Source organism: Panthera onca, chromosome B2 (genome assembly GCF_046562875.1).
Source record: "Panthera onca isolate mPanOnc1 chromosome B2, mPanOnc1 haplotype 2, whole genome shotgun sequence".
Taxonomy (NCBI): Eukaryota; Metazoa; Chordata; class Mammalia; order Carnivora; family Felidae; genus Panthera; species Panthera onca.
Window position 1 is genome coordinate 138,964,230 of NC_138343.1, and position 19,007 is coordinate 138,983,236.

Genomic DNA, 19,007 nt, shown 5'->3' on the forward strand with positions numbered 1-19,007 from the left:
ACGTGGCCGCTCCCACGCCCGTGCGGACGGGTGGTTGCTGAGAATCTTCGGCACCCGAAGCATTCACTTATTTATCTCTGAAGCCCTCAGTAAATAGTTCAGGACACATTTTTAAAAAGTTTTATGTATTTATTTTGAGAGAGAGGGAGCGAGGAAGGGAGAGAATGAGAATGAGAATCCCAAGCAGGCTCCACACTGTGGGTATGGGGCCCCTTGCGGGACTTGAACTTACAAACTGTGACATCACCACCTGAGCCAAAATCCCGAGTTGGATGCTTAACCCGCCGAGCCCCCCAGGTGCCCCTATAGTTTGAGAGACATATTTTACGAAGAGCACTGGAGCCTGGGAAGGGAAGACAGAGTTCTTTTGCTTTAAGTATTTGCTGAGGCTCGGGTAGTACCGTAAGCTCACTTCATTGGCCTGTTCTGGAAGCAGCAAGGCAGTGGGCAGAGGATCCCGCCTGGCTTTGCCTCGGTGCAGCGGCCTGGCCTGGGGCCGTCCCCTCCACCTCCGTCCTCCCGGGTCTCAGACGGGCGTGCCCTTGTTCCTGCACAGGTGCGTGCACACACAGACACAGCTGTCACCTTCTTTCTCCGCGAGACGGGCCTGAGCTTCCCCTTTCATTAGTGTCCCTGTCATTTTATCTGGGCTTTACTGAAGGCCTCATACACACGTAGCCCAGGAAAACTACCCAGAGCCCTTTCTTTTTGGTCCCATAGAGAAGAAAAGAAAGCTATGGAGTTGACAGTTTAATTTCACGTCCCGTTACGTGTTGTCCTGCGGATGATGTGAACGTTGGGGAGCTCAGCCTAGATTTCTGGATCTTCCTGTGACCGTGGTGGCCTCTCCCAAGCAGCTTTGTGCGCTGTGGTTTGAGGCTTCAAGAGACCCTCCGGCCTCTTGAGGGTGGCCATGAGCTTTCCACCGAGATTCAAGGGCAGAATTCCTTGAAGTCCCCTTCCTGTTGTCGCTGATGTTCCGTTTTACCGTGAGGCCGCACGGGAGGCTGGTTTCCCTGAGATGCTGGTAGGGTATAAAGGTGGACGTTGTGGGTGAGGTAGACAGGAAGGACCCTTCTCTCTGCAAGAAACCTGCACTTTGTTCCCTTAGGGCTGCAGCTGTCCGGCTCCGCGCCTGCCTGCTCGAGGCGTGTAAGTCCCGCCGAGCAGCACCGGCCGCACGAGGGAAGAGGGCAGCCTGTCACTGTCTCTCACAAAATAACCAGCACCCGGTGCCTCTTGTGATTCGCACACACACCGTTTTTATTTTGTGGTTTCTTTTCGTGGCTGACATTTAACACGGGATTTTACTTGTTCGTCTAACCTTGATCCCTGCATGCGTGCAACTTGGAATTTTCAGCCTTTGTGTGTTCCCTCGAGATACGGTTCAGTAACTCAGCACACCTCCCTGCTCGGAAGCAGTCGCCGGGGAGGATGGTGAGGGAGGGAAGGCCAGGGAGCTGTTGGTTGCGAAATAGTAAAAGGCCTCCCAGGCCTGTCTGCTTGCTCCCAGAATCTATGTCATAAGGTTCTGGAGGCTTCGGGCTCTTACAGAAAGCTCTCTGGGTCTCGATTTCTCCATTGTAAAATGAGAGAGCAAAGTAACGGACTTTGTAGTCGATCACTTAATGTTTTCATACTCAAAATTCTTCAGAATAAGCGAAACAAGAAAAAAATCTTTCCTATTACAAAATTATATCCTGGTCTTGGCTTCAAATTATCGCAAATAAACCATTTATGGAAGGAGTTGTATAAATGCCATCAACTCCCACTGTTCCGTACCACTGGGGCCCGGTGTACTGGGGGCTCAAATATGGCCTAGATTATAGGCCGCTGATCCTTGGACATTTTTTCTTGCATTTGAATACGAGAGTTCAAAATTGTGCTAATGCGTCAACCCCAGAGTTGAAGAGCTTCCCAGGTCTCGTCCTGTCCTTCTCAGCTCCGTGGTGGGGCTGTCACCATGCTCCCCGGTACAGAGGAGGAAGCCAGGGGAGCCGGCAGGGGTGCTCGTGCCCGACAGAAGTGCCTCGCCAGAGCTCCCCTTGTCCGAGGGGAGGCAGATGCCCCCTTGCACCGGTCCACAGAAGGAGTGGCTCTGTCACCAAGCTGTCTAAGCAGAGTAGGTGACCCAGCTGCTGCGTGTACTGTGGGATTAGCCCATGTGAATTAGGGCAGAAATGAGAGTAACCAGTTTTATTTATTTACTTACTTAATTTTTTTTTTTTTAATTTTTTTTTTTCAACGTTTTTTTTTATTTTTATTTTTGGGACAGAGAGAGACAGAGCATGAACGGGGGAGAGGCAAAGAGAGAGGGAGACACAGAATCGGAAACAGGCTCCAGGCTCCGAGCCATCAGCCCAGAGCCTGACGCGGGGCTCGAACTCACGGACCGCGAGATCGTGACCTGGCTGAAGTCGGACGCTTAACCGACTGCGCCACCCAGGCGCCCCATTTTTTTTAATGTTTATTTTTGAGAGACGGAACATGAGTTGGGGAGGGGCAAAGAGTCACACACACACACACACACACACACACACACACACACACAATCCGAAGCAGGCTCCAGGCTCTGAGCTGTCAGAGATCATGAGATCATGACCCATGAGATCATGACCTGAGCCGCAGTCAGACACTTAACCGATGGAGCCGCCCGGGCGCCCCTGATAGTAACCACTTTCAGGGTCACGAATTGCAACAAGACACGATTCCGTCATTCCCAGTGGGAGTCTGGAGCTGTGGTCAGGGTTGCTGGAAACTCTTGGGTATTTTGGAGACATGAGTGATAAAGACCCTTTTCTTCCACGTTTCAGGATCTGAGCTGCCTCTTTGAATTATATTTGGAGCCACTTCAGAATGAGACCTTTCTCACCCAAGACGAGGTAATCGGTCCCCTGCCACCCCCACCCCCCCCCCCCCCCCCCCCCGCCGTCCACTAACGCACGGGTTAGTCTCTGTTTGCCCTTTAGTGGACCTCCCCGGAGGTTATATCTCCTGATTCCCCAGAGAACACACGGGACTTGAGCATCGTCAGAGGGACCAAGCGTGGCCTCCTCCAAAGCCGTTTATGTGGCCTCTGCCACGTGAGGCCCAGCGGCAAGAGTTTGTAAATGCAGGACGCTCACGCCCTTTTTGTAGGAAGCGTGGCCCAGAGTCACTCCTTAATCCATGACTTGTTCGTGTTCAGTCTCCGTAATTGGTTCTTCGCTACTGACTCCCGTTTACCAGTTTGAATCCTGAAAAGGTTCCATCCGTTTAAAAAGTCAGTTTGGAACTGCCAGAGCCGGAGCTGTAAACCCCTGTGTACAGACGGTGTCCCAGGGGGAATATGCTGCCTTCGTTCAGGGATCCGCTTCTGTCTGCTGCTCCCCGAAGGACTGGGGATTCGTTGGGGCGGCCCCTCTCCACCCCCACCGCTGATGCCCTCTGTTCAATCCCGGCCTTCATGCAGATGGAGTCACTGTTCGGCAGCTTGCCAGAGATGCTGGACTTTCAGAAGGTGTTTCTGGAGACTCTGGAGGATGGGATTTCAGCCGCCTCGGACTTTAACACCCTTGAAACTCCCTCACAGTTTAGAGTAAGTAGTTTTGACTCAGGTTTAAAGCAGAACCGGGTGGGTAGAGTGCGGCGTCCGCCCTTGGAAAAGAAAGTGTCCCTTGACTGCCGACAAGGTGAGTTCGGTGCTTTCGTTGCGCTGTTTTCCTGTGGCAGCTGGTGAGAGGCTACATTTCCACTTGAGTGGCCCCTGGAAGCAGAAGTCTGGGTGGCCCAGGTTTTGTGGAGTCTGCCTGGTGGCTGACCGTGCCCACGCTCTTCACTCAAGTCTGCCGAAGGGGGCCTTTGCTTGCGAAGCGGGAGCGCTGGCCCTGAGTCTCATCCTCCATTTTCAGGAAGTCCCGTGACCCGGGGACATGGGTCCTGTGACACGGGTCGGTGGTACTGAGGGAGCCCTCTCTTCTGTGGAGCCCGTCTCCAGTGTGACCATCCGGGACCCGGAAGGAGCCCCTCTGGGGAAGGAAAGGAGGCAGACGGTAGAAAGGGGGCAGGGCGGTACCCAGACGAGAGCATCTGTCCCGAGTAAGGCACAGTTGGCCTGATTAGTTATCCTCTCCGGTCATTCGTATCCCATTTTGTCAGGTGTATTTTGGTAGAACTTTCTTGCCCTTTGCCTGTAGTGTCAGTAGGCTCGGCTGCCAGAAAGCTTTCGATCAAACTAAAGATCTGTGAGGGAAATACCAGACCGTTCTCCGTTGCCGTGAAAATGGCACAGTCTTGGGCTTATTTCATTTGGTGATTTTCTGAGGCATTAGTGCTCTGGTGTCTGAAAGATGCCACGGATGCGCTGAAGTAGTCAGAGGCCACGCCAGGGCCAGCAGACGTTGAGTAAACCATGACCAATGTGACTTTTCTTCCCCTTCTAGAAACTACTGTTTTCCCTTGGAGGCTCTTTCCTTTATTACGCGGACCATTTTAAACTGTACAGCGGGTTCTGTGCTAATCATATCAAAGTACAGAAGGTTCTAGAGCGAGGTAAGTTGCTCATACCTTTATATCTGTGCTTTTTTTTTTTAAATTGTTAACAGAGTAAATTTGCATGTAATAAGTAGGGATAAATGCAGTTTTGATTGATCCTGCTCCGTTCTTGACCTTGAAATTGAGAGATATTAAAGGGAAACTTTTCGGTTTATTTCAGTTTATTGGCAACAGTGAAGATACGTCCTAAGAGCAGAGAAATTTCTTTCCCATGTGTCAGTTTGCTGTTCAGTTACCTCTGGATTCTTTTTTACCAAATGCCTTGATCTAAAAACTCAGAACCATGAGCCCCTGGATGGGGACAGAAAACACTATGCTGTTTTGTTTCTTCCTTGTTAACCTTCTCACGCCCAAGGAATCACTGCACTCATAAGAAGTGTTAACTAAACTTAAAGCCTTTTTTGTGGAACCAGGAAAAAACTAACATTTAACAGCCCACACCCTCTCACTGAAATACCTTTCATCTTTCCACTTAAAAAAATTTTTTTTAATGTTAATTTATTTTGAGAGAGAGAAAGAGAGCAAGCTGGTGGGGTGGGAGAGAGAGAGGGAGGGAGGGAGGGAGGGAGGGAGGGAGAGAATGAATCCCAAGCAGGCTCCGTGCTGTCAGCACAGAGCTTGATTTGTGGGGCTCGATCCCACAACCCATGAGATCATGACCTGAGCTGAAATTAAGAGTCGGACGCTTAACCAACTGAGCCATCCAGGTGCCTCTCTCCACATTTTTATCATCTCACTTTATTCTAGTGGCTTTAACTGAAGACTCTCATTTTCTTTTGTCTGCGTAGACCTGCGTGGTCGACGCCCTCACTCTTCCCTTTCGTGCTGCCATCGGACATCACTCTGTGGAACTGAGAGAGATGCCTGAGTGCGGGTTCCTGCCCGGCAGCGGGTCAGGTTTAGGCACATGGCCTGCGCCCTGAGCCACCTGGGCTTCCGGTGACGGGCCAGCCCGTCAGCCCAGCCTGGGAAGTGTATTCGGAGATCCGGTGACAGCCGTGACCTCCTTTAGGTGCACGCATATTGTGGGGAATGTTGCGGCACAGTTACCGTCACCGTCCCGTTAACCTGCTGTTCGGTCCGGTCCGGTAATACCCAGACCAGGAATGCTGCTTTCCCTGAGGTGGCTCTGTTGCTGAGGCGGCTCTGTTGCTGAGGCTTCTCTCAGTTACACACACATCTTCACGTACGAGACGACAGTTCTCAAATCGGTCTCTCTCCGAAGATGCTTCTCTGTCCCAGTCTTTGGAACTCCCATACACTTCTGGTGGTGAAGATCAGAGGAGGAAAAATCAGTGCACAGGACTTGAGGTCGTGAGCAGCGACGATTCGGTTTGTATGGAGAACATCAGACAAATACGGGAGTGTCTGAGGCTCGGACAGTACAGGCATCTTATGAAAATGTGCGCAGTCCTGTTTACGTTCATCAGAACCGTCTCCAGACCAGGTTACCAGGCTGCCTGACATCTCCGGTGTGAACTGGGGGATAAGACCCGAACCTGCTGAAACCTCAACTGTTATCATGTCTTAAATTCCTAGGATCAAAATGACTCCCCCTGCTCGCCCCCCCCCCCCCCCCCGGACTTGAATGCCTTCTTTAGAAATACAAGTGGCCTCATGCGGTTCACTCCCGTTATAATTCGCTACCACTCTAGAAGCCAGTGAGTCAGGGCTCTCTTCTGGGACAGAACTCTTCTGTATTTGAACTTTTCTTAGTTGCATCAACACGGCAGTAGCCGCCAAGCTCAGTTCTAAGCCCCCTCCTGTCTGTCATATGCTTCTAAACGGCATTGTCAGAAAGGATCTCACGGTTGTTGTTCAGTGTTTCTTTCTCCAGACCAGGGAACAGACTCTGCAGTATCATGGAAGGCATGTGGAGGTTTTTTTCCAACACTCTGAGCATTAGCCGGCTCCACGGATGCGCCCCTGTCATTTGGTTTACATCTGGATCTTTCCAGTTTCGTGGAAGACCAGGCTCAGGTTTAAGAAACGGTGTCTCGAAGTGCCGGGAGTTAACGAGCTCCAGCCCAAATCTGCCTCTTGTACTTGTTTAAACAGAGACCTGACTCCATCGGCGTTTCCTCCCAGAAACGCCTTCTTCTTGAAGGTCAATACACAGTAATGTTAGCGCATCACCAATGCTTTGCTCGGTTCTGAAGGATCGTCTCGCCATCCACTTGGGTAGTCACATTCAAAATGGTACCGCACCTCCTAGAAGTTGTAGGTTTTGCCTCTGGAACAGAACCCCAGGTGAGGGTGTAATTTCATTCAAATCAGCTGAATTCCAAACAGCTGGTCACCCACGGTCAGCAGGTGGAATCCAAAGCAGCCACTTGTGCACCCGTTGGCTCTCTCAAAACTAAATGGAGTTGGGTTCCCGTGCGTGCTCTTCGTGACGTCAGACTCTGAATACAGGGAGTGTTCACTGCCCACAGAGGTGCCGTGTGGTGGAAGGATTGGACTGCTCAGGGCTGTGGAGGTGAAGGCAGCAGTGTTTATCAATTTAGTTTAAAAGAAAGAAAGAAAGGGGTACACGGTGGCTCAGTCAGCTAAGCGTACGACTCTTGATTCGGCTCAGGTCATGATCTCACGGTTCGTGAGTTCAAGCCCCACATCAGGCTTCTGCGTTGAGAGTGTGGAGCCTGCTTGGGATTCTCTCTCTCCCTCTCTCTCTCTTCTCCCACCCGCCCCCCCCCCCCACCAAGCCCCCCACTTGTGCTCTCTCACTCAAAATAAATAAACTTAAAAAAAAAAAAAGATAACCCCTAAGTATACAGAATAAGTAATGATCTGTGCTAGGACGGTGTTGGGGGGGGGGGGGTGGAATACTGGTTTATTTTGCTACGGGATTCTTCCGTAGAATAGGATATAGGATGATACATTTTCGTGGCTTTGTGAATTGGTTGAAACTCACTTTTTAGGCACCTAGAACAATCTCTCTCACGGGTTTGCATGTGAATATGTCTCGAAAGTCAGACATTCCTGCATTTCGACTTGGTGTTCCTCTCTGGCCTATGTAAGCTCCCTTTGCCGGTGGGATTGGCCCCAGAGCTGTGATGCCGAATCCGTGTTGACGGCTGGGTGCCGGGCCTGCTGAAGCATTTGGGTTTTTGTAAAGAACGCCATTGGGAGGGCTGTGGAATAGACGATCTGGGACCGCATTAGAAACGAAATGAAGTCGGGTTTCGTTCACACTGCTGTGCTCTTCTAAGGGTCTTTTCCTTGCCTGCTTGTAGCTAAAACTGATCAAGCCTTCAAGGCTTTTCTGGACACCCGGAATCCCACCAAACAGCATTCCTCCACCCTCGAGTCCTACCTCATCAAGCCAGTTCAGAGGGTGCTCAAGTACCCTCTGCTGCTCAGGGAGCTCGTGTCGCTGACGGACCACGAGAGCGAGGAGCACTACCACCTGACAGGTGAGGAGACAGAGGCGGCGCTCGTGAACGCACGGCTGCCAGCCGCCAGCCCGCGGGGCCCCTCTTCCCGGCCTCGTTTCACACATGGCGACCGCAGTTCTTACAGTGACCGAGTGGGGATTAAAGGAGATGATTCACATAAACCTCCCATCAGAGCACCTGCCAAGTGGAAAGTGCCCAGTCAGCGTTCGCGTTTATTATGAGCGATACTTTGTGTTGCCTCATTCCGAAGACAAGCGGAGTGGGAGGCCAGTCTGTGGTTCTTCGTTGTAATGACTGGATGGCAGCGGGCTGTTTGAGCCCCACCTGAGGAATGCTGCTGTTAGTAAGGAAAGCCTCGAGTCCTGGCCGGAGTCTTGAACTTACCACTGTTGGTAGGCCTTAAAATTAATAAGATGACGATTTCCTACTTTTCAGAGGCACTAAAAGCGATGGAGAAAGTAGCAAGCCACATCAATGAGATGCAGAAGGTCTATGAGGATTACGGGACCGTGTTTGACCAGCTCGTGGCGGAGCAGAGTGGAACAGAGAAGGAGGTCAGTGGGACTTCCGGATCCTGAGAAGCGTGATGTGTTTGTTCACTGAATCCGTAGGCACCCTCCAGAGCAGGCCGCCCTGTTCGGGCTCTCCTGGAGGAGGGTGGGCCCAAAGTTTTTTTGATCTAAGTGCTTACTACAATAAGCCACACCATTTAAGTGTAAATGTGACATAAAATTCAGGACACCGGTTTGAGAATGTAACCTTCTGTCACCTTAACACTGTACAGAAGAAAATAAGAAATCTCGTTTAGCTCGTCCCTCCCTCCTCCTCCCTTTCCGTGGGGCAGGAGGCAAGACTCAGCACAGAGGCCGGCGCATCTGTGGAGGGCGCAAGCTGGCAGAGACCGGATGAGTACACGGGTGGGGGCCAGCCTGTGGGGAGAACCTAGGGCTTTTCTGCTTTTCTTCCTTTGCATCTGACATCGGTGGCCACCTCCTTACTTACGGAACTAGTTGTCCCTAGAGTGACACCATCTCTCTCTCGCTCTTTTCTGGCTGATTACTAAATCAGGATCTTGAGCTTTTAAAGGCTACGTGTCAGAGGGAACATAGTTTCACTAGAAAAAGGCAAGGACAGAAAACAACTGGAGTTGAGTTTATTAGTTTCAGCGCTGGTGCCTCTTGATTTGCAGGCCCAGAGCAGTTTGTGGCTCGGGGCTGGTGAGTGCACTAGAGCCCTGGGTAAGTATTAGTGAGGACAACGTAGGAGAGCCTTGAACTGTCAGGGAACTGGCACCGTGGAGTAGGTCACGAGGCGTGTCTCACCCACATACGACGTGTGCACTGAACAAAATGCCTTCCCAGTTAGCTTCTTTTTCAGACAGTTTGATACATCGCTCGTATTTTCAAAACTTACACTATTTAAAGGCCCCATGTTTACAGGGGCCATAATAGATCGAGGGTGCTTGTATTTTGGCAGTCACCGGTATACGGTGACATACGTATATGATTCAGGCTCCCAGCGGGAGACGGTCTACCCCCCGGGGTCTCCATGTCTTTGTCTCTCGTTTTTACGAAACAGGTGACAGAACTTTCCATGGGGGAACTTCTGATGCACTCTGCAGTCTCCTGGTTGAATCCATTTCTGTCTCTAGGAAAAACCAGAAAGGACCTCGAGCTCACAGTGTTCGGTTAGTATGCCATTCGAAAGCGCATGGACTTACAAAAGGCTGGTGGTGATGAAGAACTTCCTGAAGCCACCAGCCCGGCTAACTCCGGGTTTCCGAGAGTTAGGATCACTGTCATAAGGGCTTTTGACTTCACAGAGCCAGCCTCCAACTATGTAAAATGCTGTCACTGTGCATACTCATTATCTTGTTCTCCCTTCTGCTTGGCTTAGTGGTTCTGGCCAAGTGTTACAGGAACAGATCTCTTGAGGCTATTTTGAAACCTGTTATCTTGTTTGCCGCTTTTCAAAATGTCTTAATTCTCACTGAGACCCAGTATAGACCCTGTGTTCTCACTGACATGAACACCATGTCCTCAGAGTTCAGTGAAATAAAACAAGAATTTTTAAAAAATTGCCAAGATCTACTTCAGATAACCATTCTTATTTTTTAAATGTTTATTTTGAGAGAGCACCCATGTGAGCGGTGGGGGGGGGGGGGGAGAATCCCAAGCAGGCTCTGTGCTGACAGCACGAAATCAAGAGTCGGACACTCAACCTACTGAGCCACCCAGGCGCCCCCAGATAATTGCTTTTAGGTGAGCGGGTATACCTGCATAATTCAAATACAACCAGAGGGAGGTATCATTTATTCACTCCTGTGCCAGCATAATGGGGTCTTAGAGCGTCGTAAGTTTGAAGAGCTTTGTTCTTTTAAAACATTCAGCTTCGGGGTGCCTGGGTGGCTCAGTCGGTTAAGTGTCCAACTTTGGCTCACATTATGATCTCACGGTTCATGAGTTCGAGCTCCACATCGGGCTCTGTGCTGACAGCTTGGAGCCTGGAGCCTGCTTGGGATTCTGTGTCTCCCTCTCTCTCTGCCCCTACCGCGCAAGTGCCCTGTCTCTGTCTCTCAATAATAAACATTAAAAGTTTTTTTTTTTAATTTGGATATTTCCCATAAATGTCCAGATTAAAAAAAAACAAAAAAACATTCAGCCTTACTTAGTTCAGCCTTGGGACAAAATCTGTATAAAACAATGAAAGACGTTTCTTTTTCTTTTCCTTTCCGTAGTCTTTAAGAGAGCCGTCATACTGGTTTATAAAGAACACTGCAAACTGAAGAAGAAACTGGTAAGACGAGAAGTAATTGTGATCACAGCCGCCTTTCCAGGGCTCCCTGTTCCTAGCAGCGTTGAGCTGAGAAGCCTGCTCAGTGCCACGGCCTCACTTGACTAATGTGACTTATTCCTGGGGTGACTAACCCGCTCAGATACTCAGGGTGATTTCTTGTTCTCCCCACAAATGACATCTGTTTTAAAAGAAGATAGAGCCAAATAGCCTGTGCTGGGCTTACGTAGAAAATCAGCTTTCACATCCCTGAAAACGGCCCATGTTTGCTCCGTACACGACAGACCGTGTAACTTTGGTTGTTTTCAGATCACTTTTACCTTGGCTCAGAACAAACCCAACAGCTTAGCTGAATCAGCTGATAAGCCATCAGAGTCATGACTGTTCAGAGGCAGTGAGGACACAGAAGGCCTGGTTGTCATTCTTGCTCGTCTAGAAGTCTCTGTCCCCCTAACTACGGCTCTGCCCTCTCCCCGCGCACCCCGTGAGCTCTTTGAGAACTGGGAGCACACCCGACCCGATCTGGTTCTGCACCCTGAACACTCACACGGCCGCGGCAGCCCTGCCCACGGGGAGACCTTAAAGTCCACTCCCTGCACACCTCCTCTCTGGGTGAGAGCATGTTCTAACACCTTTCTTGGGGGGGGGGGGGGCTTTCATATTCCAGCCCTCGAATTCCCGGCCTGCACATGGCTCTGCCGACTTGGATCCATTTAAATTTCGCTGGTTGATCCCCATATCCGCGCTTCAAGTCAGACTGGGGAACACAGCAGGTAACTGGTTTGTGCAGTAGGATGCCAGGAAAAGGCATTTTAAAGAGACTTGTTTGCATCGTGGAATGAAAAACTAGGAGAAAACTTCGGGGATAATTTTTGGGTTTTATTTTATAGGCAAGGAAAACGAGGACAAGAGAGGTTGTTCTGAATTTTTTTTTTTTTTAACACACTTTTGCGGAAAGTAAATGCCAACGGATGGCTTTTCTTTGCCAAATATGTCTCTTCATCGTTTCCTTATCTTCACTCAGTGGTTTTCCACTTTTCTGCCTAATATCCTTGATACCCTGAAATTTGTTAAAGAAAGGTCTACAAATTTAAATTAAAAATATTTTGAGATCCCAGAAAATTCCTTAAGATTAAGCGGTATTATATGTGATATTAGAAAAAAAAAAATCTTCAACCTTAGAGAATGTTCAGAGATCCTGTGAGACTAACCATGTTCCGGTGACAATGCCTCTGGTGACAGAAAGGACCAAGAGGCTGAGGCACGTGGCAATGTCCTGGGTCCCTGTTTACTTTTTGTGTGAACTGCTTACCTTTCCTGGAACAACTGACTTTGGGCTGGCCTCTTTTACCCCAAGTACCTGAGCACAGCCTGTACTCGGTTCCTTCCAAGGAATACAGTGAATGGAAGGGGGTTGAAAAACAGGATCCGTTTAATCTGTTGCCCAGAGAGGTGAAATCCAGGGCTAGGGAGAAAGCACGTTCAGATGGATGGAAAACTTTACCAGGAAACATAAAAAGTAACTAAAAAGTACTTAACTTTTGAAAACCATTTGTGAAAGTCCAACATAGAATGAGCCACGGAAGAAAATGAGGAGACTCGGGACAGGGAATATTTGACTTGAGTCTTTTTGTCAACTTCACATCTTTGGCAGAGTTGCAGACCCTTGTCTCCTCTTCCACAGGGACAGAAAATAATTCCATATGGGAACTGATCCATACGAAGTCAGAAATAGAAGGACGGCCAGAAACCATCTTTCAGCTGTGCTGCAGGTACTACTGACTTCCAAAAAATACAGCCGATGGGAATAAGGCCGAATTACGCGGTCTCAAAAAAGGGAGTTTAATTTTAGTGCCCTCCTGAATTTTGATGACTTCAGGTTCACACCCAGCCTCCCCCGACACGGCAACTGTGCCTGTAATAGAACACGTTGATTAAATATACATCCAAATCTTAGTTCTCCAAGGCACTTCAAGAACCATCACTTTTCACTCTAAAAAGAGTGTAAGTGAGGAGACCACAGAGCCCACAGGCTGGGTAACTCGCTGCCGGTCTGTCCTGAGATCAGATGACACCGAAGGACCAGGGCACGTGGGGTTGGAGCAGGACACTGGACGTTACTGCTGTTTTCTCTTCTCTCTTCACCAGTGACAGTGAGAGCAAAACCAGCATCGTCAAGGTCATTCGATCTATTCTGAGGGAAAACTTCAGGCGACACATAAAGTGTGACTTACCCCTGGAGAAAACGTGTAAGGATCGCCTGGTACCTCTTAAGAACAGAGTTCCTGTTTCGGCCAAGTTAGGTGAGAACTTTGTCGGCCTTGTGTCTATTCAGAAAAACATTCTGAGCTTCTCTGCGAGGATGTATGTTCTTGTAACACGGCAGTTAAGTCCTCCTCGCGTTGTACATTCCCCGGGGGAGCTCCGTAAGCTCTGAAGCAGACACCCGAGTCCACAGAGCGGTGCGAGAAGGTGGTGGCAGTTGTTTTCCTTTTAAGATACCTAAACTGCCTCCTGCTCCCAGACCTTGTAGTAAACTGTAACCACTGCCAAGCCCAAGGCCTCATCTTCCCTCCAGCTGACACAGCTCAGAATCACCATCTCACCTGTTTCTTCCACCGAGATGGGGGGGGCGGGGGGTGGGGTGGGGTGGGGAGGCGTGCTTTCGTCACCACCATCATCCCGGTGCTCAGAACGGCTCAGGGCGTCTAGAAAGTCATTGCTTGAAGAACCGAGATCTTCTGCTCATTCTTATCCACTCAGTGAGTCAGCAAGCAAACATTCCAAATCATGCTTTTCTTCAGCTTTCTGCTTGCTCTGTAAGATTTCAGTGTTTTCACCTTCTTTCGACATTAACTATTTTGTTAGCATCTTTGATCTTGTGTGTAGTCTTTTAAAATACTTGTCTTTATTTTGGTCACAATTTGACCTCTTCAAATTTACTGCATACTTTTTCTTTCCCTCTATTGCCAAAATAAGCTATATCCATCAAAAACACACTTATTGTCTATAGAAACCTCACAGCTGGGAGCTCCCCTTTTTCCTGCAACCCAAGAGTGAGGAATTAAACACACACAAATGATTATTCATATTAAATCCCTGAAAGTTGGCTAGAAATGCCAACAGAGGCCGTTGTCATGAGTGATAAAGGGCATTTTTCTACTTTTAATTGAGCAGCAAGGGAAATAAGGGGAGACAATAGGCACAGCAATGCGGTAGAATCTTGGTTATCAAATTACAAAGCACTTTAGTGAAAGAAAGGAACATAGGTTTTATTAATAACTTTTTCATGTATCCATTGGCAGACTAAGAATCCTAGCCCTTGTCATAGTTTATAGCTTGCTGTTCTGGCTAAACAACTGAGCTCCGGTAACTGGTCATCTAAAAATGCCAAACCCTCGAGGCACCTGGGTGGCTCAGTCGGTTAACCGTCCGACTTCGGCTCAGGCCATGAGCTCACGGTTCGTGGGTTCGGGCCCTGCATTGGGCTGTGCACTGACAGCTCGGAGCCTGGAGCCTGCTTCGGATTCCGTGTCTCCCTCTCTCTCTGCCCCTCCCTCTCTCCTGTTCTCTCAAAAATAATAATCATTTAAAAAAGTTATTTTAAAAAATGGTCATTAAGAATAAAAATGGCAAACCCTCCAGCATAAAATTTCAAAAAACCTATGTAAAAAATTGGCAGTATCTACTTTTTTTTTTTTTTTTTACCCAAGTCCCAGGATAGTTGCTTATAGAAGTGAGATGGTAAAATCTAAAGGGATTAAGATGTTAGCGCTTAAACGCGCAATGCCGAAATTACACACTGTGGAGTCTGTTTCTCGATCGTTGAAGGGAAGCGTGATTTTCTCATTGCAGCTTCCTCCAGGTCCTTAAAAGTCCTCAAGAACTCCTCGAGCTGCGAGTGGCCCGGCGAGCCCAGCAAGGGCAGCTCCCTGGACTCGGACGAGGGGAGCCTGAGCAGCAGCACGCAGAGCAGCGGCTGTCCCCCGGCTGGGAGCTCGCAGGACTCCCCACAACCCCCACCTGCAGGCCCGGCTGACTTGTCCCCCGGCCTCATCAAAGAGAGCGACATTCTGAGCGACGAGGAGGACGACTACCATCAGACCCTGAAGCAGGGCAGCCCTACCAAAGACATTGAAATTCAGTTCCAGAGACTGAGAATCTCGGACGACGCGGACGCGAACCCGGCCGACCGGCGGCCCAGAGGCGAGCAGCCCAAGCTGGTCCGCGGGCACTTCTGCGCCATTAAACGAAAAGCCAACAGCACCAAACGGGACAGGGGAACTTTGCTCAAGGCACAGATCCGTCACCAGTCCCTCGACAGTCAGTCTGAAAATGCCAACCTCGATCTCAGTTCTGTTCTGCAGCGAGAATTCAGTGTCCAGAGTTTAACATCGGTGGTCAACGAGGAGTGTTTTTACGAAACAGGGAGCCACGGAAAGTCATAGGATTTCCGTCTGACGCGGGTTAAATGGCTTGTTTTACCTTTAAACTGGTGGTAAAGTGGAAATTGCAGAAAAACTATTCGTTATTGGGTTTTGTGCAGCATACGTTTTCCCACGAAATAGTTGTAAAGATTTAAGTTATTTTAATTTATTGTAGATCAGAAAACTAGATTAAACTGATCAGAATCTGTAAATTACTTAGTTTATATCCCTTTTGAGCAGGTATCAAAAATGACTTAGGATCCTTAAAATTGCAGTCTATTTTAATTTATGTGGAAAAAGATGGATTTGTGATTAATAATTTTTAAAAGGTCATTCCCCCCCCCTCCCCAATCCTCTGGGCATTTTCTTTGAGCTGTTAGTTTTTGCTTTATTTAAAGCATATTTATTTTAATGTGGGTAAGGGGCACAATGTGCAGATACTTCATTTTTGTAAGGTTGTAATAGATGCTGTTTATACTGAACATGTCCTATCTATGCAGTATATATATTAAAAGAAAGCTTGTACTGTATGTTATTTGATTATTTTCTCTACCGAGTTGTACAGTAAAAGGGAAGTCAGTCACACGTGGTCATCGTATTTTTATTGTCCTTCCATAGTGGACCAAAGAGTGTACCTCTGAGCAGCTCAACTTCGGGAAAACCAACATCCGCAAAGCTGCTTGCCACTGAGGCGGCAGCTACCGTCGGGATCTCTCCTTGTCGTTCTCTCTTTCCTGATTTTTGCTTTTATTTTGCTTGAGTTCTTCTCTGAAATTATAAGTAAAGAGGTGTGGGTCTTCATCACACATTTTCCGGTACACATCACAGAGGCTCTTAAAATGGGAGACAGAGAGCTGGCTGGGTCGAAGGGTAGGGTCCACGTCCGCCAACTCTAACAGTTTCTCAGTGCTTTCCACACGCTGAACTTCAGGGAATAACATCCTGAGAAGAGAAGATAATCAGACTGACTTGGGGAACTCTGTAAGTCATGATGCCTCCTACTCTCATTTGAAAATGACATCGTTTTGACAACTGACCACCGGAGGGGCTGGAAGAGACAGCTGGCTGGCTTGGCTGCAGGGCTCCGAGCCAGTGGGGAGGGGTCTCGGTCTCGCCACCAGGCAACAGGTACGAGGGACACTGAAGGCAGAGCTAATGTGACCTGTGCCATACGTCCCCGTGGGAAGGTATTTTCCACAGCTCCGTCAGTACAAGTATCATTTAAGGTGACATCTGCTCAGTTCCATTCTTAATGTTTGATTTGCCTCATTTTTAAAAAAATTGCCACCTATCTTAATATGAAACTTGTCTAATTTCTCCTCTATAATTTGAACTTAGCCTTGGGAACTCTACACCCCCCAGAAAATGACCTTGACCTTACTATGCAAAGTCAGAAAACCGGTGATGTGAGAATGCAAACAGATCATTCTTTTAGATTTACCTTGAGGCATCTTTAAAATTGATTTGAAGTATGTATCTTAAACTTCATCTAACCAAGCCAGACCACTGTTTTAAAATGAATGACAAAACTGACTGAAATGTTGGAAAGCTACCCCTGGATTTTCTTTTTTTCTCAACAGTTGGAGGCTCTACAGAGCTCAGAGGTCATGGCTGGCTGAGATGGGAGTTTTCCTTACAAGCTCATGGTCCTGGAGTGAAGAACTCCACGTTCCCTACAGTGTCCGGGCAAGCTGTGACCTCGGGGTTTCAGTTTCATATCAAGGAGGGGTTTGATCACTCGGGACCAATTTGTGGGTGTATATGACTAAAGGACACCAAGAGGTCCAAGTGGGTCAGGCTATTTGGGGTTCCTATCCGCATAGGGGACTGTGTATATGAAATGAAGGGGCCCATCACTTAGCTTGGAAACACAAGGGCCAGCTCTGGGCTCAGGCCAATTTCAGGATTTCCAAAAGTAAAATGTGCTTTTTGTGATTTTTTTTTTTTCCCCTCCACGAATCAGGGCCGTCACATAAAACTGTCCGTCACAGCCTGTGTGGAGGGGAAGCGTCCCGGCAGGGGCCCGCGGCCTTCATCGCAGCCAACACCGGGCCAGCTCCGTTCCTTAGGTCTCCGCTCGAGAAGCAGGACCTGTGCGGTGATGTAAAAATCCTGGCCTAATTGGAGTTCACAAACGGCAAGCCCAGGATTGAACCATCAGTCCGCTCAAATCCTCAGGAGTGAGTTTTCGGGGACGGTTTCAGGATGCAGCTGGCCAGCCGTACCTGAAATACGTGCTGAGGCGACACTTCGCAAAACCAGAAAAAGAAGTGGGGGATTTTAGAAAATGGGAGATGCAGGCCTACAAGGCCAGGCCCAGTTTTTAAACACACACACACCTTCCCGCCTTACTTGGGCCGAATTAAACATTTTCTTGGCTGCCACCAGACACAAAATACCACTGTGCTCACTTCAGGGCCTCTGGGGGCACGTGGACTGTAAGCCGCCATGTTCAGGCTGGGCTTGCGGACAGCGGCCACGTGCATGTGCAGAGCAGTGAGCACGGCGGAACGGGGGCTCCCCGTTAAATAAAATACACTGGCGTGAATACTTGGTGACGCCGTTCTGGCTGCTCCAGTGTTGACTTACCTTCTAGTTCTCATTGTGTCATAGAGCGACTTGATGGAAAGAAAGCACTTAGAAAACCCAAGTAGTGCGAGAATACATTCGGTCTTCATTCCACGTTTCTGACACAGAGCTTTTAAAACCTTTAAATTTCCGGATGGGGTGATAGCATATTTGTGATTACTAATAAAACTCCTTTTCAACCATACCTGAGTTGATGCTACTGGGGGGCTCCTGGCGGGTCCCCCGATAGCTTCAGGATGTGGACAGGTGCCAAAGGAAACAAGCCTGATCAGAAGGTTGGAACTTTCAGTCTCACCTCCCCCACTCCCTCCGGCCCCCCAGGGAGAGGAGAGGGGCTGGAGACCAAGCTCCATCACTAGTGGCCAGTGACTGTACCAGCTGTGCCTAAGGGAACATCCAGAGAGCCCTTAAATGATGGGGTTCACAGAGCTTCCAGGTTGGTGAAAACAGTGAGGTGCTGGGAGGGTGATGAGCCCAGAGAGGAGCCCTTGGCTCCCACACAAACTTCGCCCTACATCTCTTCCATTTGCCATCCTTGAGTTCTGTCCTTTATGGTAAGTTGATAAGTGAAAGGGTCTTCCTGAGTTCTGTGAGCCATTCCAGCAAATTAATGAACCTGAAACGGCAGGGGCAGGGGGTGGTCACACAAATCCCAGAAATCCCCAATTCATAGCGTGTGGGTCAGAAATACAAGGGGGCGGGGGCGCCTGGGTGGCTCAGTCGGTTGAGTGTCCAACTTCGGCTCAGGTCATGATCTCGAGGCTTGTGAGTTCAAGCCCCGCGTCGGGCTCCGTGCTGACAGCTCGGAGCCTGGAGCCTGCTTCGGATTCTGTGTCTCCCTTCCTCTCCGTTCCTCCACCGCTCATACTCGATCTCTCAAAAATAAACGTTAAAAAAAAAAAAATACAAGTGGCAACCTGGGACTTACGACAAGCATCTGAAGCGGGGGTGGTCTTGTGGCCCTGAACCCTTAACCTGGGGGGTGTATGCGGCTCCACGTCAGTGTCAGACCTGAACTGTGGACGCCGGCTGGTCGGTGTCACGCATACAGGTCAGAAGTGCTGAGCGTAAAAGTCAGCTGGCACGGTCGACCCTGACGGAGGACTCCTGGCCCCCGCAGGGCAGGTCATTACCGACCTGTGGCTGTTTCAGGCTGTACTGATGCTCGAGCAATGTGTCCGTGGCCCCAGGGTTCAGTCACAGTTTTGCTGTTTCCTCGTGGCAGTCAAGCTTTGCTCACCTTAAGAGGACCGTTCACAGACAGCTT

The 19,007-nt window shown here is 49.1% G+C and overlaps 2 protein-coding genes across 20 annotated transcripts in view; one reads left to right on the forward strand and one right to left on the reverse strand.

Moving 5' to 3' along the window:
• Positions 1 to 15,681, forward strand: part of TIAM2 (TIAM Rac1 associated GEF 2) — a 323,817-nt gene extending 308,136 nt beyond the window's left edge. For 15 of the 17 annotated variants that reach the window (XM_078447496.2, XM_078447501.2, XM_078447502.2 and 12 more), the window contains 11 exons: positions 2,814 to 2,882; positions 3,452 to 3,577; positions 4,422 to 4,530; positions 7,770 to 7,949; positions 8,367 to 8,485; positions 9,510 to 9,618; positions 10,669 to 10,727; positions 11,392 to 11,497; positions 12,409 to 12,496; positions 12,873 to 13,027; positions 14,580 to 15,681. In XM_078447496.2, coding sequence (XP_078303622.2) covers positions 2,814 to 2,882; positions 3,452 to 3,577; positions 4,422 to 4,530; positions 7,770 to 7,949; positions 8,367 to 8,485; positions 9,510 to 9,618; positions 10,669 to 10,727; positions 11,392 to 11,497; positions 12,409 to 12,496; positions 12,873 to 13,027; positions 14,580 to 15,172 — 1,713 coding nt within the window. In that variant the 3' untranslated portion in view covers positions 15,173 to 15,681. Of the gene's footprint in view, positions 1 to 2,813; positions 2,883 to 3,451; positions 3,578 to 4,421; positions 4,531 to 7,769; positions 7,950 to 8,366; positions 8,486 to 9,509; positions 9,619 to 10,668; positions 11,337 to 11,391; positions 11,498 to 12,408; positions 12,497 to 12,872; positions 13,028 to 14,579 lie in introns of those variants that run through there. The other 2 variants (XR_013555829.2, XR_013555828.2) reach the window with 2 other exon arrangements.
• A 50-nt stretch (positions 15,682 to 15,731) lies between these two features.
• Positions 15,732 to 19,007, reverse strand: part of TFB1M (transcription factor B1, mitochondrial) — a 79,688-nt gene continuing 76,412 nt past the window's right edge. For all 3 annotated transcript variants that reach the window (XM_060616987.3, XM_060616984.3, XM_060616985.3), the window contains one exon: positions 15,732 to 16,093. In XM_060616987.3, coding sequence (XP_060472970.1) covers positions 15,850 to 16,093 — 244 coding nt within the window. In that variant the 3' untranslated portion in view covers positions 15,732 to 15,849. The remainder of the gene's footprint in view (positions 16,094 to 19,007) is intronic.